The 24446-nt window shown below is 37.9% G+C and overlaps 4 protein-coding genes across 19 annotated transcripts in view; 2 read left to right on the plus strand and 2 right to left on the minus strand.

Moving 5' to 3' along the window:
* Window positions 1–11183, plus strand: part of Pxn (Peroxidasin) — a 75682-nt gene extending 64499 nt beyond the window's left edge. For all 8 annotated transcript variants that reach the window (XM_022077314.2, XM_087342492.1, XM_087342491.1 and 5 more), the window contains 10 exons: window positions 86–358; window positions 1314–1547; window positions 2077–2281; window positions 2623–2815; window positions 3403–3735; window positions 4073–4622; window positions 4896–5013; window positions 5429–5640; window positions 5981–6405; window positions 6818–11183. In XM_022077314.2, the coding sequence (XP_021933006.1) occupies window positions 86–358; window positions 1314–1547; window positions 2077–2281; window positions 2623–2815; window positions 3403–3735; window positions 4073–4622; window positions 4896–5013; window positions 5429–5640; window positions 5981–6405; window positions 6818–6913 (2639 nt within the window). In that variant the 3' untranslated portion in view covers window positions 6914–11183. The remainder of the gene's footprint in view (window positions 1–85; window positions 359–1313; window positions 1548–2076; window positions 2282–2622; window positions 2816–3402; window positions 3736–4072; window positions 4623–4895; window positions 5014–5428; window positions 5641–5980; window positions 6406–6817) is intronic.
* Window positions 11184–12010: 827 nt separating this feature from the next.
* Window positions 12011–14200, minus strand: LOC110836276 (acyl-coenzyme A thioesterase 13). Of its 2 annotated transcripts, none has more exons than XM_022077338.2 (3): window positions 14061–14200; window positions 13234–13418; window positions 12011–12349 (listed from the first exon to the last, which is right to left on the minus strand). In XM_022077338.2, the coding sequence occupies exons 1-3, from the start codon at window positions 14091–14093 to the stop codon at window positions 12193–12195; spliced, it is 375 nt and encodes a 124-aa protein (XP_021933030.1). In that variant the 5' UTR covers window positions 14094–14200; the 3' UTR covers window positions 12011–12192. The 2 variants fall into 2 exon arrangements, with proteins under 2 accessions (XP_021933030.1, XP_021933029.1); XM_022077337.2 differs by having other exon boundaries at window positions 13984–14123.
* NitFhit (ntrilase and fragile histidine triad fusion protein NitFhit) lies at window positions 14127–21258 on the plus strand. 5 transcript variants are annotated; one of them, XM_022077327.2, is made up of 9 exons: window positions 14184–14324; window positions 15275–15469; window positions 15742–15897; window positions 16354–16554; window positions 17053–17265; window positions 17861–18155; window positions 18925–19100; window positions 19891–20043; window positions 20897–21258. In XM_022077327.2, exons 1-8 carry the CDS (start codon window positions 14316–14318, stop codon window positions 20029–20031), a joined length of 1386 nt encoding a protein of 461 aa, XP_021933019.1. In that variant the 5' UTR covers window positions 14184–14315; the 3' UTR covers window positions 20032–20043; window positions 20897–21258. The 5 variants fall into 5 exon arrangements, with proteins under 5 accessions (XP_021933022.1, XP_021933019.1, XP_021933020.1 ...); XM_022077328.2 differs by having other exon boundaries at window positions 20903–21258; XM_022077330.2 differs by lacking the exon at window positions 20897–21258 and having other exon boundaries at window positions 14127–14242; window positions 19891–20832.
* Window positions 20036–24398, minus strand: mbf1 (multiprotein bridging factor 1). Of its 4 annotated transcripts, none has more exons than XM_022077333.2 (5): window positions 24212–24398; window positions 24007–24096; window positions 23639–23690; window positions 22892–23087; window positions 20036–21877 (listed from the first exon to the last, which is right to left on the minus strand). In XM_022077333.2, exons 2-5 carry the CDS (start codon window positions 24076–24078, stop codon window positions 21610–21612), a joined length of 588 nt encoding a protein of 195 aa, XP_021933025.1. In that variant the 5' UTR covers window positions 24079–24096; window positions 24212–24398; the 3' UTR covers window positions 20036–21609. The 4 variants fall into 4 exon arrangements, with proteins under 4 accessions (XP_021933025.1, XP_021933026.1, XP_021933028.1 ...); XM_022077336.2 differs by lacking the exon at window positions 24212–24398 and adding an exon at window positions 22719–22812 and having other exon boundaries at window positions 21665–21877; window positions 22927–23087; window positions 24007–24205; XM_022077335.2 differs by lacking the exon at window positions 24212–24398 and adding an exon at window positions 22674–22812 and having other exon boundaries at window positions 21665–21877; window positions 22927–23087; window positions 24007–24205.
* Between the last annotated feature and the right edge of the window lie 48 nt (window positions 24399–24446).

The following is a 24446-nucleotide window of genomic DNA, read 5'->3' on the forward strand; positions in this document are numbered from 1 at the left end:
CATGTTTATTTAGTATATGTATTTCAGTAGCATATATTGGTTTGTGTGTTCACAATGCACTGAGGAGATGATTGTTTTCTTACAGAGGAATCCATGATGGGCCCTGGCGATAGATTCGTTCACATAGCATTTCAAGAGGCCAGCAAAGCTGTTGACAGAGCAGTCAATGATACGCTGACCAAGCTGTTTACCCGTGATCGAGGGGCCAAGAACTCATCACCTAACGAACTATTCAGACTACTGCGCTTTCCAAATGCCGCAGCTCGAAATGTGGCAAGAGCAGCTGATATTTACGAGAGAACGCTAATTAACGTTAGGAAACATGTTGAGGCGGGCATGAACATAAACTTAACTACAGGTATGTTGCATAGCTAGCACCACTGATAAATTTTACACCAAGGTTGATGTTATGTTCCAGTGTTGTAGATACCAATATGATACTGGACTAATTAAATTTTTACCATAGTCTAAGGTAGAACATTTTGTGATTATAATGGTTAGCCAGTCAAATCTGAGACATTTTGACTGAAGAAAAATGTAGCTTAGGTGGAAGAGACAAACTGTTTACCGCATCTATGAAAATTACTATTTTACCACTATAGCACCTTTCTTTGTTTTGGTTATGCTTTGTTGAAGATTACCAATTTTTTCTCTTTTCCTCTCCCTTTTGTGGTTTTAATGATGTGATTGGCTGAGTGATGAGGAAAAGAACATCATGAGGTACGAAGTCAATTGCTGTGCCCTCATACCTGATAAATAAGTGTGTGGAACCATGTTGCAAAAAAATAGAGGTCCTTTGAAGGTACATATATCGATTAAAAAATTATTTTATGTCCTATTGCATAATTTTTTGATTGCAAGTGGTTGTGTTGTCTGATTTTAATGGTACACAAAGGTGTTCATTATTATATTTAAATAAACATGTTTAGACATGTCTGCACTCTGAAATGTGCTGCTGTTTTACCAGTCCATTAATCAGAAAAATTTGGGAACTGCATTAGCATATTCTGCATGAAATACGCGGGTCATAGTATATTTCAGTCAAAAGTTATTGTCCTGGACAAGATAGAATTGTGCTTTCAGGTATTTATTTTTAGAGACCATGGCTATTGATAGACTTCACATTTACTTTCATAGCAGCTTTGCAAAACTTGACATTTGTTTGAGGATGAAACAATAGCGTATTACGCAGTATATTATGTTAATGTCCATATTTCTCCTGTATGTTTTAAATAAGGTACTTACATCAGCACTTCTTCCAGTATGTGATTACTGAATAAACTCTGAGTAGAAACACCGCTTTCTCCACACAGACTTCTCGTACAAGGATCTGCTGTCTCCATCACACCTGGAGCTGGTGGCCAACCTGTCAGGCTGTATGATGCATCGTCCACACACCAACTGTTCTGACATGTGCTTCCATGGAAAATACCGCTCCATTGATGGGACATGCAACAATCTTAATCATCCCATGTGGGGTGCGTCCCTCACAGGTTTTCGCCGGGTTCTGAAACCCATCTATGAGAATGGCTTCAGCATGCCAATTGGTAAGTACAGGCAAGATTTCTGATATTATTCATGGTTCTCTTCTGTGGTTCTTTATGTTCTGTCCGCAGTCATCATTTGATATGTACCAAAACAAAATACATTGTACTTGTATCAGGGGTATGTAGTATAGTCTGTAGGTGGTTACCAATGATGGTTCAATATTAATGCCTTAGAATAATGTCCCCCTTGTCTATTCATTCTACCCTCATTTACTCCTTGTGAATGCGAGGATAGTACCATGACCGCTTCTTACCCATTCCTTTCCAGTTCTACATACATAATAATCATATCATTTCATAAATAGTATAACTCTGCATTTGATATTGATAACAGCATTTCCAAATAATCCAAACTGACTTACATATAAGAGTTCACAACATTGGTCCTAAAACTCCTTAAAACAATGCATCTTCTTATAGGTGTTTTATTATTTTGGACACAAATCAAAGTAAATGCTTATGTTTGTAATCTGTTGCGTACTTTTGTCTGTTTCATTTAGGTTCAGAATAAATTTTAACCTCATTGCAGGTTGGAAGAAGACCATGAAGTACTATGGCTTCCACAAGCCAAGTGCTCGGTTGGTGTCAACACGAGTGATCAGCACAAAGGAGGTGTCACCTGATGAACGGCTAACTCACATGGTGATGCAGTGGGGTCAGTTCTTGGATCATGATCTGGATCATGCCATTCCATCTGTCAGCAGTGAGAGTTGGGATGGTATCGATTGCAAGAGGTGGGTTTCCTTTACGGTGACGTATCCATGGTAGAGTCCACAAACTTGCAGTTTGTGCTGTAGTTACTCATTTCTTTAGTTTGTTTAAACATGTAGCTAGCATGTGCAGATTTAGAACAAAGGAATATCCTTGTAAAATTAGAATGCAGTATATAAGACATCTGTTTGTTATTAACTGAATCAGATTGAATACCCTACATGATGAATCAAAGTTTCAAACAAGATATCAGTAGTGAATTTTGTACAAACTTTGAAAGTGTCACTGTATTATTACGTCGTATAGATCATGAGACCAACAGATACTAAATGCAGGACTCAGAATGTTAATATGGCTGCTTCAGATCTTGTGAATATGCAGCTCCCTGCTATCCCATTGAGGTTCCACCAAATGATCCAAGAGTCACAAACCGTCGCTGTATTGACTTCTTCCGAAGCAGTGCTATCTGTGGATCGGGCCAGACTTCTGTGTTCTTTGATACTGTGATGCCACGGGAACAAATCAACCAGCTGACATCCTACATTGATGCCTCACAGGTATGAATATATTCAATAAGATAAAGGATCTTTCTGTACTCTGTTGTAGTTCTTTTATCATTGTATTTAAATTATCTGTCTAGTGCTCACAAAATATGTTACCCTTATCATAATTTTCTGAGAGTTTTGTAAAACCATCCGTCAGTCAAAATGTACATTGAATTTTGTATTAGATATTTATTTGCTACCACTTAGTTCAGAATATTTGACTTTTCTATTTCCTATCTAAAACCAATTTTCTTGCTGCCTTTCTTAGTTGGCAGTAAAGTTTTATTGTGGTATCAGTAACTTTTGTCTTTCAGTACATTAACAAGAGCTGGGAAGAGCTTAATATCTTTTAACCTGTTGACAGGAACAAAATATATTTGGGAACGCACATGAACTTTCATTAAATTAACCTACCAAGCAGCGGGCTTATTGCTCCATCCTACTGGAAGTAATACACAAATATCCTTACACATTCTTAGATGTTTTGAATCCTATTGTGTTCTGAGAATGAAATTGGTCAAATTTCATTTGGGCTTCAAATAATTTGTCAATACTAAACTGTGGCTTGAACATTTTAACTTTTTTGGACCCACAAACAGGTGTATGGATTTTCTGAAGAGGTGGCACGGGATCTACGAGAGTTTCGCAACAACCACGGGTTGCTGCGTGAAGGAATCAGACTGCCCAACCATAAGTCGCTGTTGCCACTTGCCGACAGTCAGCCAAATGATTGCCGGCGAGACCCATTGGAAAGTGATATTGGCTGCTTCCTGGCAGGGGATATCCGGTCGAATGAGCAGCTTGGGCTATTGGCAATGCACACTATCTGGTTCCGGGAGCACAATCGTGTTGCTACCGAACTGCGCCACATTAACCCACATTGGGATGGGGACATGCTGTACCACGAGGCCCGAAAAATTGTGGGTGCAGAGGTAAGATATAAGTTAATCTGTGACAATGGGAAAATGTAAATTAAAGTTGATGAAATTAAACTTACCAAATATCCAATTTTTTTCTCAAATGTGCCTTATTTTTTTCGATGTCTTCACATGACTAAGAGGGAAATGTAGAATGCATTATTGGTGTGCCATGTCTGTTTGTCTGTCTAACTGATTATAAGTCTTATAACGTGTGAAATTTCTGTTACAGTTTTTAGAAATTTTGTAGATGAGACTTACTGAAAGTTTTGTGTGGTTCAGAAATCTGATTTACATGGTGATATATCAGTAGGAAATATCGCACTAAATCAGGAAATCCTATGTGTTATAGATTCAGCATATTACATACAAACAGTGGCTGCCTCTCGTTCTTGGAGGCGAGGGCATAAGCATGTTGGGAGAGTACAAAGGTTATGACCCCACTGTGAACCCCAGCATATCCAATGTGTTTGCAACAGCAGCACTTCGCTTTGGCCACTCCCTCATCAATCCTGTGCTGCAGCGTCTGAACAAAACATTTGGAACTATCCCAGAGGGCGATATCCCTCTTCAGAAGGCATTCTTTTCACCATGGCGTATCGTAGAGGAGGGTGGCGTGGATCCACTTCTCCGAGGGCTGTTTGCAGTACCTGCAAAATTAAAGAAACCCCATCAAATGCTCAACACTGAGCTGACAGAACACTTGTTTGAGGTGGCACATGCTGTCGCATTGGATTTGGCAGCTATCAATATCCAGCGGGGACGAGACCATGGCATACCTGGGTATAATGCATGGAGGACGTTCTGTAATCTCAGTGAGGCACACACATTTGAAGACCTACGTAATGAAATAAGCAGCCAATCACTACGAGATGCTCTGAAGGAGTTATATGGTCACCCAGGTAATATTTGTCTTGGGTAGTAACAGGTAGATTAGGTTAGATCTGACCTAGTAAGGGATAGTTTAAATTTCCTTTTAAGTGTAACTGTAGTGTGCCATGCAGTAGTTGTGTTGATTGTCTTCAAATAAAACTTTGAAGTTTGAGCTATTGACAGTATTGATAGACCACACATGAAATATGGCAGAACCCATATCTGTAGGCATTTTAATGAAAAACAAAAATAATTCTCCTGTTAAATGAATTTATGGTTAGACTTGTGATTCCCCTTTTCAGGTAACTTAGATATCTGGGTTGGTGGTATTCTTGAAGATCAACTGGATGGCGCTAAAATGGGTCCAACATTCAGGTGTCTGTTGGTGGAACAGTTTCGACGTCTGCGTGATGGAGACAGGTCAGTAGGTGTCATGTATTCACCTTCACTTGGAATATGGTAACAGATGGTGTTGGTAATATTGAAGACAAAGTTGAAAAGTATGAAAACTGAGTAAACTCCAGTTTATAAACGTGTCCCTTAATGCCTGACAATTCCCATGGGTAAAATACATGCAACTCATTCATTAATATGGTTCTAAAGAAGGTTCTCTGTTGCTTTGGTCCCAAGGATTGAATGCAGAGATCTGAGATTTTTACATCAGTGAAAATTTGAAAAGTGGCCCTGTGGTTTGTGACACGTTGCAATCTTATAGGTGGTTGTCAGTGTTTTTGAGGAATTTATCTTCAGGGTAGAAGAGAAAAACAAAGATGATCCTCCTTTGTAAATTAGTTGCCGTCATAGGCAGTGATTATTTGGTGTTCATGTTTTGTAGATTTTGGTATGAGAACCCGTCAGTGTTCAAACCAGAACAGCTGACGCAGATCAAGCAGGTGTCACTGGGACGTGTCCTTTGTGACAATGGAGATGACATCAGTGATGTGACGAAGGATGTGTTTATTCTGCCGAAGAAACAATCTCCAGCCTTCGTGCCCTGCGGCGATTTGCCACAGATAGATCTCCGATTCTGGACTGAGTGCTGCCATGGTACGTTTATTGGAGCTATATGATAGCAAATTAACTGGTTTTCACATATCAGGTTTGATGTAATTAAACAGGGTGGCGCAGAAGATGGCTGCCTTCTGTGTTGTTGTGCCATGTAGTCTGGTAGAGGTTTGCCGACGTTTCAGAGGTCCTCGCTACCTACATCATCAGGGCGATGATCACCCTGATGATGGAAGCAGCAAGGACCTCTGAAACGTCGGTAAACTTCTACCAGACTACACAGAGCAACAACCCAGAAGACAGCCATCTTCAGACCCACGGCCATGAAAACCTCAAATTCTACTTCAACAAAATTTATGAATGATTTTTTTCTGGGCAATAGACTGCAGCAACTCTGGACAGTTCAACAGCCTTACCCAGCTGCCATCGCTGACTTCAGGTCGGTCTCGGCGAGCCTTGGATTACTCATACCCAAGTGACAGACCTGTGACACTAACCACTCCCACCTACACCAACAACACCCTTCCAACCCAGATCCCAGACGCAATAGACGAATTATCTACCCTATACACTCTCCAGTCTGACTCAAATGAAGTAGATGAAGAGAGGATAGAGGGCATTGAGAGTGCCCTGGAAGAGTTCCAGAAAACCATCAAGCAACTCCGACGGAAGATCAGGAAGTTGGAACACCACCTCCAAATTAACAGCAAGCATGCTAATGGTAACAAGTGTATGGATTCAGATGGAAACTGGAGGAAGGGTGGAGACACTTGGAAGAAGGACAACTGTACACAATGTATCTGCAAGGTGGGCTCCAGTGTGAACTTCTCATGTGAAATTTATTAGTCGAATGTTGCAATGACGCAACATTTAGAAAAATTATTTTTATTAAAAATATTGTGTGTGTAGCATGCTCACATGTGTGAGATATGGGATCTTTGTTAGCATATGTTTGGTTAATTAATTAACCACTGAAGAAAGCTGTCATTATTTTATGCAAAGTACTTAAGTTAAATTGAAGGAATATGATGTTTATATATCAGCTTTCTCTTAATTCTAGTAACAATTTGAAGGCTCAAACCACTTCATGCACTTTACATCATGGCCTGGATGTCTTTATCACCAACCACTCACGATTCGGCCGTGGAGTACTGAAACGTGACATATGAAGAGGTATGTAACTATGTTTTATCTACACAGCCATTTGTTTTTTGTGCAGGAGAAGCAGGTGACATGTACAACAGAAAGGTGTCCCCACGTGACATGCACAACACCCATCCAGCAAGATGGAGAATGCTGTCCTGCATGTGCATAATGTGTTCAGTGAGCCTCAAGTTACCGAGGAGAATATTTTTAAAACTAGGTTGTATTGCCAGAAAGGAATACCACTACTAGTCAAACAACAAACTGGAGAGTGCAAGTGGGGTAATGATGGTAACTCTGAGTTTGTCTTTATGTGTTTACTAATTGTACAGTTACAGTTTAAGTGTATTACTGTATTATATACTATATTTACGTATATGCTGCATCAGACATGCTATTTCCAGCAACAGGGAGCTGTGTTGAACTAGGTGGTAACAAATTTTATCAAGTATTCTTTCTCTTCCTCCTAAGACATTTCCATTTTATGTGCATCATCTGTCTTGATTTATGTCCAAGTTCTGCCCCATATATTGATATATATGTGTAGTAACTTTTAAATAGGCTTTTTTCTTTGTCTTAGGTATTTCCCATTTCTATAGTATGTTGCTTACTAACTGGTATAATTTTCCTGCATTTTTATTCTGTAATTTCTCTAAACTGGTAAAATATCCATTTTATTTTTACAGAGTGCAGCTACAATCGGGTAAAACTAAATTATGTGCTTACCATACAGGGAACATTTGTGTGTGATAGAAAATTGTGTCTGTTTTGGATCAAGTCTAATTTCATTTATGTAGTAGCCTTTTCTATCACTCATGACAGTTTTATTTTTTACTGGTCATTATGTTTTGTCTTTCTTCATACGTCTTATTTTATATACGTACATTTGTTTGATACGATTATCTGGTTTTGAGAAAATAGCTGTTATTACCTAAAATGGATTATGGGACTTCTTAAGTGGGTAATGTCAGTTACATGCTGACACTAAACTTTAAAATCTTGGTCACTAAAAATATGTAAACACTTTTTACTTGGTTCAAAGGACAGTCATTTTAAGGCCTTGGTGCCACCTTGTCAGCACACTCGAGCAAGCTAACAAGCTGGAAACAGCAAGCATAAAGGATGCCTGTAGTTTCTGCTGTACTGTATGTAGTCTGTTGACTCAGCCCATTCCTGTCTTTCAGTTTCCACATGATGTGGTTTACTTCAACATTCAGCTTGGTAACTACAGAACTTAGAACTTAGACAAACTAGATTTTGTTCAATCATTATAGCTTAGGGGTGGCCAAATTTTTACACTTTAAGAGCTGCATATCAAAATAACTAATTTATCATATTTTTAGATATGTAAGTTAAAATTCCATTTCCATCCTCTATTAAGAGAGTTTATTCGTTGAATGTACGCAAAGTGGAATGTGCTGCACGATTGCCATGCTGCTGATACAGCATTGAAAAGGTACAAAAAATGGAGCTGTAAGGCTGTGGGATTCTTATTGTGATAGAGTATTTCATAGCATTTAGTTTCCTTAAGCACTGCATCACAAAATTCAGTAGGTTAGGATGGAACGGCATGGAAGACACATGATTTGGCCACCCCTGTAAAAGGTGCTGGTGGTATTAATAAGGCACAGATCATATTGTTTGTGAGAGGAGCATGCAAGGTGGAACAACCCATAAGAGCGTGATCTTATACAAGACATCATAACTTTGTGTTATGTTCACAAACTTTGTATTTTGGGTTGGGTTTAGCTGCAATGCATGCTGGTTTGAGTCGCGCTGCTGATTAATGTTATGTTCTGTACTTTAGCTGATGTGTACAGAACATGTGTGGAGGGTCTTCTGTGATCTGTTCTTTGGTATGAAAAATATTTTATAATTCCTTCAGTTATGACTTTTCTAGCCTCTGCCTACTTGTTAAAGATCAACGAATCTGGAAGAACCAGTAACGTGGAATTGTGTTTACATCATTGCTTACGATGATGGAGGACTCCCTTGCTGTGACATGCCTCTGTGTCCAGTTTTCACCTCCAGTCTGTAAAGTTTGTGTGATCCTGTCTTGGAGCAATATACCAACACAAAGTTCTGGAATACCACTGCTGCTGCTGCTGCTGCTGCTGCTGCTGCTGCTACTACTATTCTTGCATATTCTTGTACAGCTTTAAAACTTTATTGTCCTTGTGCCACATTTTATGCAAGCCCAGTTTTATGTGCATACTCCTAAACCATTAATCACGGAGTTGAAATCTGGCTGGTAGCTCCATAGTGCAGGAGTTTAAACTAACTTTTCCAGTATGATGAAGGTTAATTCTGAAATACCTGGGTAAATCTTTGCCTACACTGCATTTGAGATTTCTAAACAACATGTGGGCTATTTAGATTGTGTCTTCTGGGATACAATACTGTCTCATTTTTTATACAGTTAACTAGCAGTTTTGAGGAACCTGCTGCATACACCTACATCTTTAAGGTAGATAAATATGGCAACAGTGTTTTCCACCAGAATATTTATAATCACACTGTGTCTTAACCCAGAAGGCAAAATCGTAATGTTCATTGCCATGGAAACCTCAAATCTCAATTAGGCATGTTAGGATTTTGAAGAGTATGGAGGGTGATCATGTCCATTGAACTGGGAGAAAGTGATTATTTTTTCATTCAAGGTCAAGGTTGGCATGAAGAGAATGAGGTAAACTTCATTTATGATAATTAGTACCACTGCCAGAATTCAAACTGCATACCCCCTGAATACCATTTTGAAATGCTACCACTTGGCAGTACCGTATGAAGAAGTACTGAGGAAAACAACAGATGAACTTTTCATTCAATATATCTGGGGTTTGAACTTTGAATCTTCCAACAATGGTTCACACATCTGACATCTGCAAATATAAAACTGGGATAGTATGTAGTATGAATTTGTGGATACTGTATTTTCCTTCAAATCAATTTAGTACTGATTGTTCTCATCCCAAAAATTTGCAACCCCAAGTATCAGTTGAAACAATTTAAAGTTTCAGTTCTTTCTACAGATTAGGTATTTATTATTGTCCACCCCATGTAGATGTTGATTTGGTGTTGGACCATACTATAATATGTATCACTGCCATGACATCATCCTAATATAGCTTGTAGTGTGTTTTGTTTCTTTCCATATTAAAAGCATTGGTTCCTAACCTTCAGCTCACAGCCCAGCATAAAGACAATTGTGTATCAGGATGTATGACTGTCAGTAATATGCATATGGATGCTAATTCAGTGTTCTTGATTTATGGAAGTTCGCTTTAATGCCATTGACTTCTGTTATACCAGTGTTTTGTTGCAGCCTGTTGTTTGAGGTATATTTGATACACACAATATCTGGTGATTGGAGCCAACTCCCAAAAGATGTAATCAAAGCACACAATGGACATAACCTTACCTCTACTTCCCCATACAACTACATGATGTGGTGTCTAATCACAGGGACAACTTACCTTTTTGTCTTTATTAGTTTTCATGAATGAATATGTTATTTAACAATGCTGTTTCAACAGAAGAGTTTATATAGCATCAAATGAAAAATTATCATGACCGATGAAAAGGTATGGCTCTGGAAGAGATGGTTGTAGCCTACTGTCTTGAGACAGGAAGATCATGAGAGACAGAATAGCTTTTTGAAATTTAATGTGTATTAATTGGATATAAATTACCACTACAGTAAGTAACCCACTCATTGATACTAGTAGAAGCTGAGAAAGCAACAGAATGACCAAACTCTGAGATATAAAGGAAATGCAGTGGCTGTGTGTGATGGAGGATGGAACCACTGCTATAGATAGATGCATTTTGATTCCGTTTCATACGTAGACCGTGCAAGTGGCTGGCAAAGGGAATCCTGTACATGTATCAAATCCTATGTATTTATGTAACACTGTTGTTACAAAGATGGCTGCCATTTACATTATAATGATATTATAGCAACTTGGAATGAACTTGTATATCTCATCCATTGATTATATATGTTATTTGTATTATTTCAATTCCCATGGAACATTTCATGACACAGAATGTACATACATGTGTTTGGAAGGAAGTTGAAATTTCTGATGGATATTATAAAAGAACATTACCCAGTAAAATGATCTGAATTTTGGTAGTTAAAAGTTGTATTAGTTAAAATAATTGTATTTATGACTTTTCTTGTTCACTTTCCCCTGTTCCCTTTATTTCTTTTAATTACAAATATTTCTTATTGCACATAAATTTTTGTGTTGGTACTACCAATAGTAAAAGTGGCTAAAGAAAATCCCTATGCACTTGTAAAATTCCTCAACTGTACCATAGAAGCAGTCTCACTCTTGGCAGAAGTACCCCCCTTCCTTATTTTGACACATAAGAGACCACACATGTACTCATAGTACCATATCTGTAGTTAAATAAATTCACATTAATTATTGTTTGTAGTAACTGTAATTTTACTGGTGTACTGTAGGTACACTGTATTTCTTAGCAAGGACAATGGTTGGTGGTTGGAGTATCAAACATATGAAGCTAATACCTCATTTGAGTAATAACTGTCATCATCTTGTGGTTCTGAGGTCAGGCCAGAGTTAGACCTGATTTGGTCTCAACACTGAATTTGTCAAGGCTTGAAGTTAAACCAGTTTTTTAAATGGAAAGATTACTAGTCATTAACAAATATGTTTGGTGGTGGGGTAGTTCAGTCAATATAATGACCAGGCCACAGACTGGATGACCAGGGTTCAATTTCCAGCGGGGGCAAGATCCAGATGAACTCGGGATTTCACCAAAACTTCCATCCAATAGCAACTGTGTGTGAAGCAGCCAGATACTAACCACTCGCCTCCATCTAATGTTGAGGTTAAAAATGTGTGTTGATTGCACAGTGCTGTACAAAAACTTTAATAAAACCCTCCAGTATAATACTTTATTAAAACCTGTTCAGCCACTCGAAAGTTATTACATGCAGATGACAAACGAGCATTTGTGCAAGTTTATTTGCAAATGAGCCAAAAATTACCATATTTTAGTTCCACACAATTTATTTCACCACTTTCTTATAAGATGATGTTTCTCCATTTTCTCTGTCTAGATACAGAATCAAAATGGTAAACTACATCGTACCGATCTGAAGTATATGTGGTAGGGAAAATCTTAAGGAGTCTACATGATCACTAGGAAGCCAACTGATGGGCTATTTGAGTTTGGGGATGGGTTAAAAAAATCATGGCAGTAAAGACTTTTCATGTTAAGTAACATTAGGTCAAACTGACTCACTCATTCCTTTTAATATCACAGGTTGGCTGTCTCTCATTCAAACATGGAAATATAAATGAACTACTTAAACACTGCATATATACATATAACAATTCTTATGTATCCATGTGCCCTAAAATATAAGCAATAACATACACTAATCCTCTACTACATTTGCTGCTACAACTACGGGATCTAGCTTCCGATAAATTTGGTATGTGAACCTCTTGCTACTAATTCCCCTGTCTCTTTCTTCGTGATATCAACAGTGAGAAAAGCCAATGTCCTGCCAGCTTTCAAAGTATTGCAGTCGATGACCACAGTTTCTCCAATTGCAGCTGCCTTAAGGTACCTGCAAAATTTGAAAGAATCAATAAGACATTAAAACATATACAAGTAAAATTTCATCAAATAGAAAAAGAAGTACACAAAGAACTAGAAGAGCCATGACATTTTCCCACGTTACTATATTATTGGAACTGGTTGTGTAAAAATATATATCTAGTTTGAGGTTAGGGAAGCTACTGGTTGCTGTCCTGATACATGCCATTGTTACAGCTCCTACTCATTCCTAACCTCAGCACTTGATGGGGTGAATGGTCAGTGTCACATCCCAGCCATGCTTTATCCTCAGAGAAAGGACCTCGGTACCATTCAGCATGAAGCTGGGTGGGCCCTAGAGCCATTCTGGATACAGAAGAAAAATCCTCTGCCCATGTCGGAGATTGAACCCTGGTTGTTCCGTCTGTAGTTAATTACTATACTGAGTGAGCTACCCCAGCACCCTGGTCTAAAGCCCAAGTTTGTTAAAACCAGATCACATTTCCAAAAACTATTACTGTTAGATAAACTAATAGAATCATGCCAGTTATGTCTTTGATGCCAAAGTGTTATCCAACCAAAATTTTTAATGTATGTTTTGTTTCCTCCATAGATTCTGTCCACCCTGTCTCATATAGGAATCTAATGAATGTAAAGATTTCTGTCTTCTGGGTTATTGCGCTGTGTAGTCTGGTCGATGTTAACCAACGTTTCAGAGGTCATACTGCCTCCGTCATCAGGGCGATCGCCCTGATGACGGAGGCAGTATGACCTCTGAAACGTTGGTTAACATCGACCAGACTACACAGCGCAATAACCCAGAAGACAGAAATCTTCATATTCACCGCTGTGAGAACCTCAAGTCTTACCTAATGAATGTAATCTGTGCGTAACAGGCAATTGTGTGGGGCTTACATGATATGTAGATCCACAGTAACACCAGGGACTCCTACTTTGTGTGAGATTAGAGCTGCTGTTGATAATGAATCAACCAGTGTTGCTGTGAGGCCTCCATGTAGAGTACCAAACTTATTCTGGTGCTCAGGTTCTATCACCAGCTCAGCACGAAAACGTCCTTCACCTCCACTTACTATCTTCACCTGCAACATGCATTGTGTCATGAAAACAATATGATCAAGCTCCAGTCATTCTTAACTTCTGCACTAGAGTGGTTAGGTGACAATTCTGGCTGATTTTATCACCACAGTAATGCTGGTCCTCCTATCCCACCCATTTCTGGGTTTTACACATTATTAATAGCACATTATCTAATCTAACAATCGACATCGGCGGTAGGACCTAAAAGTAAATTAAATCATTCGGGACAGCCCCAAATGTCGGAATGCTGTTGCAGTTTACTATGATTGGAACAAATTCACGTGTAGATAAGTATGTCCTTAACCCACTTTAGCACGTAACCAAATTATGTATTTGATCTTTAAAACTGTGCGAATGTTATACCTATTAATGTAGACTCTTTGTCATGGGATTTCTTAAAGACCAGTTTTAACTTAGTTTCAAAGCCATTCTACACTTATGACTTGCATAAATCAACTACAAATTTTCAGACTCTCCGCCGTGAAAACCTCAAATCCTACATTCTCATGATTACAGCTTTCCTAACTTCAATTTCAGTTGTTCAACCACGAGTCATTATTGTCATACCTTGTCCAATACTCTGTCGAAGCCTTTTGAAGAAATTATTTGTTTGAATACATTTAGCGCCGTCTTGAATCCATTACCTGCCATGTTGTTGATATATTAGAAAAATACATAAGCTGATCCTCTTATCTCTGGCTTGTGACAATGATTAATCATGGAATTCGAGTGATGCAAAGTATGAATATGATACTATACAGACAAAATAATTTGTTTTATTTTGAATGCTGAACATAGTTGGAGAGTTACAACTATATAAGCGCACGTACGTAGTTTAAAGCAACAGTATCGCCAATAGCAAGAAGCAATTGTACCCTAACTAAATCAACTGGTCGGGCATGTTGAAGGTACTGTACGCGACGTTAGGTCGATTAAGTCACGGTGTAAAACAAACTAAATTTAAAAAAAATATCTCACAAAGTTAGGAAATTACACACTAACTCGTGATCATGTAAAAATTCCAGTGCATATGGATGTTTTATGCACGTGATAAGATTGAAATGGGGCAGGTTAGGTTTTGGTAGGTTACAATTGTCGGCCAGGGTACCAACTTTATATGCTAAGTCAATTAACACAATATTTACACCATTGGTTTTACTGACTGAGGTTTTCCATGTGTTTTCTCAGTTGTAAGGCAAATTCCATGTTATAATGTGAAAAGAGGCAAGAGGTACCTGAAGCTTGGCGCCTTTCAGCCACACCATTCCTACTATTCTGGGTCCTATTCCTAGACATCCATCCAACCAAAGTTATCTTTACAGAGGACACATTGCCTGATTGGATCTTCCTTCCACCAGTAATTATAGTCTGAACACATCAATAATTTGAACTGTGACAGCAGCCCTGTTGGAATAAGCACATCCCCATTCATAAGGCAGCATTTACCAGTTCCAGCTGTGCTTTACGCGCACAGGAATGGCTTAATGTAGCAAGGACCAATATACACTCCATCCTTTGCATTTTTGGTGGTTGGTCAGGAGATTAGTCATTATTAACTTTATGTTGTGATGTTTTCTCCATACTACACAGATTACAGTTTGTCAACTGTTATGTTTTCTTCACTAAAAGTCACATTATATCCATCTCATCATCTTTGATTTAATCATTCAAACAGTGCTAAATGAAGAGAACTCATTATGAAGGTCTTAATTGTGTAATTTTTCCAACCTGTTAGTTCCTGTTCCTTAGGTTAACATTTTTTTCACAGTACTTATTAGCACACTCAATTTTTATTTTCTTTAGAGTGTAATATTTTTAAATTGGATTTCAGATTTTATGTAGGATTTGTCTTTTACAGTCTATAACATTTTCATCATTCATTAAATGCTGTACTGCAAAGAGGTATCCTTTAAAGGGCAGTTTAAGAAAAATGACATCACTACAGCCAAAGAAAATTATTGCCATCTGTCAGATGACTGCAAAATCTGACAAGGAGGTCAACATTGGTACCTGCTCAGAGCTAATTAAGACTGCAAAGGTGCAGAATGCTGAGGTGAGTAATGCAAAATAAAGAACATTGAAATTAGTGACTGATGATTTACCATGAGGATGTTAATAATTGTGAGTAGTTCCCTGTTCTATTTGATGAATGATCACAGTGATTGGTCTTCAGGGCATGGATCTTCCTGTTCTGGCCAATTTTTACTGTCTGGGGAGCTGCTCTCAGTATGTACTGCCCGCAAAGTTGTGTAGGCCCAACAGTTGTACTGAATGAGGTGAAGGAGAAAACTTTTCTAATTGAAAGTATTTCTGTTGTATTTTCAGATGGTTTTCTTGCCAGAAGCATGCGATTTTATAGGTGAAAAAAGGTCACAAATTATAGAGAATGCTGATCCTCTGAATGGGGAAACTGTATGTTCATTTTGTCAAATGGCAAAAGAAAATAAGGTTTGGTTGTCTTTAGGAGGTATACTTGAAAAGGTACGTCACAAATTTCCTATGGATATAGGAGCCACCTCCAAAACCTAGAAGCTTACAAATAATGTTTTTTGGCATGTTTTATGAAATGAAATACAGATTGTTTTCACAACGGATAAGATCAAAAATGTATTTTTAAAGTTACTACATGTCATGAATTTGAAAATCTTAACATGACAGCAAAGATTATAAAAAAAATCAGAATAATACATGAAGAATTCTAGGTATTATCATAAAAATTTTAGGCACAATGGTGACCTGGCACATGGGATTTGTGAAATGTTACCTCTGTTTTCCTCAAGATAAAATACTGAGATACTAATTTGCAAATTGTTTGGGTTTTACCAGAGTGTGTGAAGGAATGTTGACACCGAGGAAATACAAATTAAATGTATTTCTATTGTATATAAGGAACCAATACTTTTAAAAGGTCATTATTATCACTGAGCTTTGTTCCAGGTGGACAATGAAAAAGTGAGGAACTCTCATATTGTCATCAACAATGAAGGGAACATTGTTTCTGTATATCACAAGATTCACATGTTTGACGTTGACATACCAGAGAAAAATACCCGGATCATGGAGTCAGATTATGTTCTTCCTGGCGAGAGAATTGTTGCACCTGTGGAGACACCTGTTGGAAAAGTGGGACTTGCAATTGTATCCTTTGATCGTGCAGTTATTACGTATATTTTTTTTGGTTATCAAACAACTTCTTTCTTTCTGTGTACAGCAACTTTGAGTATGTAGGAGTTGACAGTCTCTGGTCTGTGAACAGATTTTGGTACTGAGAAAAATTATTATTTTTTCCCCTCTTTACTAAAGGACTGCAAACAAAAGTCAAAAGATTAACTTCCATTTAGTGTTTATATTTCTGTGGTTCTATTAATTTATTTCTGGTTTCTTCAACGTTGTTAGTAGCTCAGATTATATAGCATCAAAAGATATAATGATTAATGAATAATCAATTGAAAAGGAAGAAGCAGTCATGGCCTAATTTAAGATATCCCATTCTTTACCAAAAATTACAAAGGAAAACCACTAAAAATCCTCAAACATGATAGTCATTCTCCTGGCTGAGATTTGAACCTGGGGCCAGACTGGTAATAGCCTTATGGACAACATGATAAAACACGTTTTCTTTGACTTACAGATCAGTGCTATGACATGCGTTTCCCAGAGTTAAGCCTCACTCTAGCAAAGACAGGTGCTGATATATTGACATTCCCATCTGCTTTCACATTTGCTACAGGAGCAGCGCACTGGGAGACACTTCTCCGAGCTCGTGCTATAGAGAGCCAGTGCTATGTAGTCGCAGCAGCACAGACTGGTACTCACAACAGTAAGAGATCTTCATGGGGACATGCTATGGTTGGTAATGGTTAATATGAAGCCAGTCTAAACTACTGGAAAATTTCTGTGTACTAGATGGTAGTAGATTGTTGATGTTATCATGCCATCTTGTGTTTCCAGGTCACTTTGCAAGAGCAAAATCTAGACCTGTATTTGTGAGGTCTGAGTTTGAATCTCAATCAGGTTCCCGGCTATTCTGATGTTTCATTGCTTTTCCTCATTCTCTATAATAAAATGCCAGGATAAACCTTGAAATAGGCATAACTGTCTCCTTCCTAATCCCTAAATCATTCATTATCATCTTCCATCCTTTTTGACACAATGTAACATCTGTAGTTTAAAGAGTATTGTTAAATATGCTAATAATGAATCCATCCAAGATGTTTCCCCATCAAAATTCTTTATGTATTTTTGGTTTCTTGTATTGTGGCTACATGACCATGTATAACCTGTTTTGCTTTGTAGAATTCCTACCATATGTTGTGTACTTTCCTCCACTCTTCGAAGAATTTATTTTCATTTAATCCAAAACTTTTCATAGGTGGTATGCGTAATTGAAAATCCTATATGGGGTTAAAATTAGTTTTCATAATATGTTATTTATGAAATTCAGGTAGTGGATCCATGGGGGACTGTGGTGGCACAGTGTTCTGAAGGAACCAGTGTTGCCATAGCTGAAATTGACTTATCATATATTCAGAAGGTACGATCAACAATGCCAGTGTGGCAGCACCGACGTAACGACTTGTATGCAGAAATGTCACTTCTTAAAACTGCTGAAAAGTCAGATGAAATTGACGACAAGGCCGCATACAGGTTTGGTTCGACAGTTGTGCAAGGAAGTACAGTATTCTACAAAACAAACAAAACTCTGGCTTTCACAAATAAGAGGTGTGTAGTTCCTGGACGTATCCTTTAGTATGAGCTTTGTTTGTAGGGTATTATTATAAAGGATATACTCAGTTTACTTGTTATTTGCACAGGCCTACAGTTATCGATGTTTCAAAAGGTGTAAAAAAAATCCATTTAAGCCCTTTGGATATATTGTAGTGGCTGAAATTTACGATGATCATACTTGTATAAAGCCATTCCATGGCTCAGGCAGTTAGTCACTGCCTTCGCACAGCAGAGATTTATTTAAAACAAATGATTTTTTGTATAAAAAAGTTATGGTACTTTGAGGTTATGTCCAACAATTTTAACATATTTTAAAGAAAACTTTCTACTTTTTGAAGAAAGATTGCCAGTACTGCCAAAAAAGGATTTTATAAAACATTACCAAACAAGTTTAATGTTTTATCTTTTCAGTGGTTCGCTTGTCACTCACTGTATGTTCTGGGATTTCATTTTCTTATCTTGATTAGTGGTGAGATAAACAGTAAAGTTTATTTAAACCTTAAACTGAAGTGGCAACTGTGATTGGCTAAAGGGGATTGAAGGCATCTGTTTTAGCTTTTAATATCAAAAGATTACTGGGAATGCTGTTAATAGTAAATTGTGGACAAACAGAAATGACTTCCACACCAATTTCTGTATTAATATGTTTGCTGTCCAGTCTTTATCCCATCAGTTTCTGAAGTGTGTATTCTTGCATTTTTACTTGTTTTTTAATATCTCCATTACCTTCCATGCTTTGAATAATGCTATAAAACATACATTTCTTAACTTGAGCCCAAGATGTGCTGGTGGTACCAATACGCTATGTAGAAACACTGAAAGATTTGGAAAATGATGAAAAGGAGGACCTTTTCTTGGTTCTGAAGAAGGTGCACGAAGTGATCCGAAATGTCTACAACACATCTTGCATTACCACTGGAATTCAGACTGGGGCAGCTGCTGGTCAGACTATTAAGGTAAGAAAAAACACTACTTACGTGCTTATCAAGGAAAGGTTCAAAAAAGGACTTTCAAAGTGTCTCAAATGTTTGTGGACATGTATTAATTTCCAATAATCTGAACTCTTACAAAACAGTATGCACCATTATAAAAACCCACAGACATATGTAGTGACACAGCATTGAAGCTTTACATAAAAAAAAGTTGCATATAAGTACAGTTGCGTTACAGCGTGTGGTAGTAGATTTATTTATTTAAGATCAACTTTATTATAATTTTGTTTAACAGTCGGTATAGTGACTGGCTACGGATTGGGCGACTAGGGTTCGATCCCCGACGGGGGCAGTGGATTTTTCCTCTAGCCTCTGAGTCCAGACCGGCTCTGGGGCCCACCCAGCCTCCTATCCAGTGGGTACCAGGGTTCTTTCCTGGGGGTAAAGCACGGCTGGGGCGTGATGCTGACCACTTGCCCCCATCTAGTGCCGAGGTCAAGAATGAGTAGGAGCTATACCTCCACTCCCCCCAAGCGCCTACATGGCGTATAGTGGGACAGCTTTACTTTTTACTCCTCCTAGTTCGTATACCCAGTCTTGTATAGTGGCAGTACCTTAAAATTCTCTTCTTAATACTTTCTGCATAAGGCAAATATTGTTTTTACCCTTGCTGCAGCTGTTCCAGTACGTAGGTTGTTGATTGTGGTTTTACTTGGTTACCAACATTTCAGAGGAACATTTTTCCTCCCAGAAGATCACAGTCAGCATCTGCTGTGAGAACAAGCCTTAAACCGCAATACTGTTGTTTTTGTAGCATCTGCACGTGCATTTGATGCCTAGCAGATCAAAAGCAGTAAGTGACAATGGTGCCATGTTGGATGCTTCCTGTGATAGACCTGAGCGGTCTATAGCTGAAATGTCTCAAGAAGCTTCTATGTTGAGGCCATTCTTTTAAAATGTGAGATAGGTAGGTAAGATTTTATTGAATTATACACATCACATTTTTATGTCATACCATTTTGTTTAGTATAACATGTTTGTCATTTAAAAAGTATTTTGTTTCAAGAAAGACTTTTAACAATGTGAGCACAGCTTTGTGAATAGATACATAAATAAATGTTTTGAGTTTACGTAGGGCAGTCAAAAAGTTCCCGGAATTGTGGTATAGCACTGTAATGGTAGGACATATGGCAACACTTACCTAATCACCGTCAAAGTCGCCGTTGCATTTGACACCTTGCTGGTTGTGCAGCAATTCCTCGCCGAGAAAAGCATTCTCGTCATCACCCAACCACCATACTCTCCGGATCTCACTCCGAGTGACTTCTGGCTGTTCCCTACTCTGAAAATGGGCCTCAAGAGGACGCGTTTCGCAACCACGGAGGACATCAAATCGAATGCGACGGCCGAACTCTGGAAGATTCCAAACGAAGCCTTCCGCGGGTGCTTCCAACAATGGCAGGATTGATGGAGCAAGTGTGTGCGCACGCAAGGGTCCTACTTTGAAGGTGATCAGGTAAGCGTTGCCAAATATTCTATCATTACAGTGCTATACCACAATTCCAGGAACTTTTTGATTGCCCCTCATATATGCATATAGACATGTTTATAGCATACAGCGGATTTTATCTTGTATATTTTTTAATAGCATTAGAATTGTCAAAGCCTGGAACTGAAACAGGGAGATTCATAGAGTACCGTAATCCACTCCAAAAATGTATTAAGAAAATTAAAAAGTGTGGTTTTTTGTAGCTTACACTAGTGGGTTTTATTACCATTGTGTTTATCTTGTGTAAAAATTGATAAAGATTCAATTTAAGTTTCAGGCTGGAATGAACCAAAATCAGATTCTGGTGCAGAACTCGCAAGTAGCCAAACACATTTCACTGAAATATGTTTTGTTGTTTTTGAGTTGAAATGTGGTTGGGCAGACAGAACCTCCCCAATTTATATACTTTATGCAATGATTGCATAAGTTACTAAACAAAATTTAAATTATGTGTCTGAAAACTCAGTGACTATGTAAAACATATATTACACAGAGTTAAAAATGTATGAGATATTGATAAAATTTAGTTTGTGTATGTAGATTCTATGCTGTGATTTGATTGGCTGTCTTAGTTATATTTGGGTAGATATGGTGAAATGGGAAATAAATAAATTTGTTTTTCTTGTATAGAAACCATTTCCATATAATTAGAACACAGAATTTCTTGCACAAGCATAAAATCAATAACAGGAAATAATCTTCACAAAGTGTGTTAAAAGAAATTTTAACAAACCAAAACACATGCCCAACCTTTAGGTTTAAAATAACATAACCGATACAGAAAGTTGTTAAACAGTCAACATGCTCCCTGCAGTGCAATGCTGTTGTATTCAAAGCCTTGGTCTCCGTTAAAGAAATAACATCACTATAATGCTTAACCTAGTCTGCAGTGAAAATATGACCACGGAAATAAATAATGTCTCGGTCATTAAGAAAATTGGTTTTAACTGCATCAAAAATGCACACCTCCTACAGTATGTTTACCTAACCATTCAAAATTTTGCTCAGGTTATGCAGTGAAAGTGCCACTGATTCCAAACAAAAAGTTAATTCCCCACCATACAGAATGTACCACTGCAGCAGAGACGACACAAAATTCATATTTTCATCTTGATAGATGATACTGCAGTTCCAGCATTTATCTTTTGAAGGACAGAGAGAAATGGAGTTTCTTGCCCCCAGGGACAGGTTTACTGCTTGGTCCCAGGGGGCAGAGCAGGTTTGCCCCGTTCCTTTCCACGCAGTTTTACTCCTGTGGAATAGAAATAACATGTTGAATTTTTTCAAGGTCATAGTTATTTGAAATACAGGTGATATTCCATATAGTATGGCTTGTAAGTTTTCACAGTGCATTCCATCAAGGCTCCCTCAAAATATGCTCACTCGTCACGGACTGTTAAGGAGATCAGCAGTCAGAATTCAGATATTTATACTATGGCTATTGCAAGGCTGGGCACGTCCATTCTGTTGCTATAAGTAATATTTTTTCAACCACTGCTAAAAGGTTACAGCGTTTTGCTTGTGTACAAGAAAATTACCTGCTTGGTACAAAGTAATATTAAAAAAAAAGGAAACCGTCTCAAAACAGACCTTTGGACACATGCTCTTATCACCTGTCTCAGGCATGTTAATGGGGACAAATGGTGAGTATAAAGATATTTGGATGCAAGCATACTGATAATGGGTTTTGATGGAAAGCAGTTTCTTATATTGTATTTCCAGAGCCTTCCTTTCAAAGTTTAGTCCTGATCAATTTTAAAACCTCTTGACAAAAGGTCAAAGAGGAAAGGACAAAATGATCAGGCAAGTGACGTGAGGTTTTCACAGGAGTGAGAATTTGGTTTGTGGTCTCCTGGGTTATGATGTCTTGTAGGTAGTTACCAGAAGTCTTAAGAAACATAATATCATCCTGAAGATGAAGGCTGAAAGTTCCTGCATCGAACCCAGAAGACCAAATGAGGCCAGTAGTTCATAATAGGAGGAGGAAAGATAAATCCTTTACTGTGTATTAACTTGTGAACTATATTTTTGTAATATGAGAAACCTGCCTGTTTTGCCTGTCCTGTGGTCATCCTGTACAGGAATCCACTTACCAATAGCTTTCTCTATCTTCCCAATAACAACCTGGTTGGGTATGCCCCGTCCAGCCTCATAGTCATTGATGACTTGCGGTTTTTCATTCACTTTCTGTGAATACATAAATATACATTTTGTTACAAAAAGGCACTTACTTTTAAGAACCTTATGGAAACTAACACTAACTTACAGCATGAACTTTCTACAAATCAAACCGCGTCGTACAGTGGCAAGTTCCTTCTGACTCCATCCTCTTGCTTGACGTCCCTGCTGAATCAAACGTCCAAGATCCAAAGGAACTTTATCATGTTTCAATTCTTCAGTCTCACGATCCAACTTAGCTGTGTTCTTTGTTGTTACGTGTTGTTTGTTTGTAGCAGCTCCCCCTGGAAAATGTCATGTAACCACTGCTACCAAAATACTTCAATTATCTAATGGAGTAAATTGTGCTGTGTAACTAGCTACTTAAATATTGCTTTCAAAATGTCATTCCTATGATCTTACTTGTATCCAACATTCTGAAGCATCAAATAACCAGGTGGCTTGTGTCAACTTATGCTGCCAGGGATTTAATGTTATTGGCTATGCCTTTGCAGCGATATGAAATGCATTTTATCATTCATTCACTTGCATGGTCATAAACTGTTGCAAACGTACAAGATCTACACATTACTTTATAGAATTTCATTACAGTGTAACAAAGGAATAATTATAAACTAAGTTGTTCACTCATTTTTACCAATTCTCTTCAGCAAAATTTAAGACATGAAAGATTGTCATCCTTAGATGGTGACAAATGTTTTCAGTCTTACATAATAGAATAGAATTTATTTACGTTCCATAGATTCTTCATAATAGGTGTGTAGCAACCAGACACTGTGATACACAAGAGTTACACATCTCTAACTAACAATATCCCTATGCTGAGTCTACTTACATTTTGACTGAGTGTCCACTGCAACACCCTGGCGACGGGCTGCATTGATAGCCTGAAATAAAGTATGCAAAACATAGTGTTTACATTTCAATTGTTATATTTGCATTCAATACCCTCATAAGAACTGGTACAAATGTTTAGTTATCACAGAATATGAATGTGGTTTTTAAATCGTGCAACAGTTTTACACAAGAAAAAGTACCAAATTCATACACAAAAATTAATTCAAATAGTTATCGATTAAATTCAATGACGATATTTAACAATGCACCGCGTGCTCGACGGTATATAATCGAACGTACTGGGTGTCATTAAATAAATCATCTCGGAAAGTATTTATATTGTATAGGTTATGGCAAGGAACATACCTGTTCAGATTTCATTGCTGATGCCTTTGGAGGCTTCTTTCTAAGTATGGTCACTGTTTCCCAGTCAGACATTGTCCTGTTACCGATATGCTGTAGAACAATCAGTTATGCTTTAAAGCTCCAAATCTCTATTAACAATATCGGACCAAATGATAACCTTGATTCCTATTAGACGTGTTCACAGCTTTAATCATAGATAACGTACCTGGCCTTAGTACACCACTCTTCAAACTATGTTTAATACTACAAGAATAAAACCCAGGATATTTAGTGTTTGTGGTACTATTCCCTGTGATACACACAGATGAAAGGGATATACCAGGATTACCGTAAAAACACACGGGTCATAAAGGAACGCAAAAGCTTTCTTGTTACAGTACGGGATCCAGCACAGAATAAAACATTCGTCACACAGGTTTCACCGAAAGCAATTAAGTATA

This window comes from Zootermopsis nevadensis, unplaced genomic scaffold, assembly GCF_977971745.1.
Source record: "Zootermopsis nevadensis isolate Lab colony 2312 unplaced genomic scaffold, Znev_1.0 Znev_ptg000003l, whole genome shotgun sequence".
Taxonomy (NCBI): Eukaryota; Metazoa; Arthropoda; class Insecta; order Blattodea; family Termopsidae; genus Zootermopsis; species Zootermopsis nevadensis.

Coding starts and splice junctions, on each gene's coding strand:
- LOC110836276 (XM_022077337.2), bottom strand. CDS start 14,067: ATGGCAGGTAATGGATTCAAGACGGCGCTAAATGTATTCAAACAAATA. Junction 13,419..13,983: donor TCGACAGAGTATTGGACAAG/GTATGACAATAA, acceptor TGCATGTTGCAG/GTGAAGATAGTAAGTGGAGG. Junction 12,350..13,233: donor ACTGTGGATCTACATATCAT/GTAAGCCCCACA, acceptor CAAATTTTGCAG/GTACCTTAAGGCAGCTGCAA.
- NitFhit (XM_022077327.2), top strand. Junction 16,555..17,052: donor GAAAAGTGGGACTTGCAATT/GTATCCTTTGAT, acceptor CTTACAGATCAG/TGCTATGACATGCGTTTCCC. Junction 17,266..17,860: donor CTTCATGGGGACATGCTATG/GTTGGTAATGGT, acceptor TATGAAATTCAG/GTAGTGGATCCATGGGGGAC.
- mbf1 (XM_022077333.2), bottom strand. CDS start 24,078: ATGTCTGACTGGGAAACAGTGACCATACTTAGAAAGAAGCCTCCAAAG. Junction 23,691..24,006: donor CAGCAATGAAATCTGAACAG/GTATGTTCCTTG, acceptor ACTTTATTTCAG/GCTATCAATGCAGCCCGTCG. Junction 23,088..23,638: donor AGTGGACACTCAGTCAAAAT/GTAAGTAGACTC, acceptor GACATTTTCCAG/GGGGAGCTGCTACAAACAAA.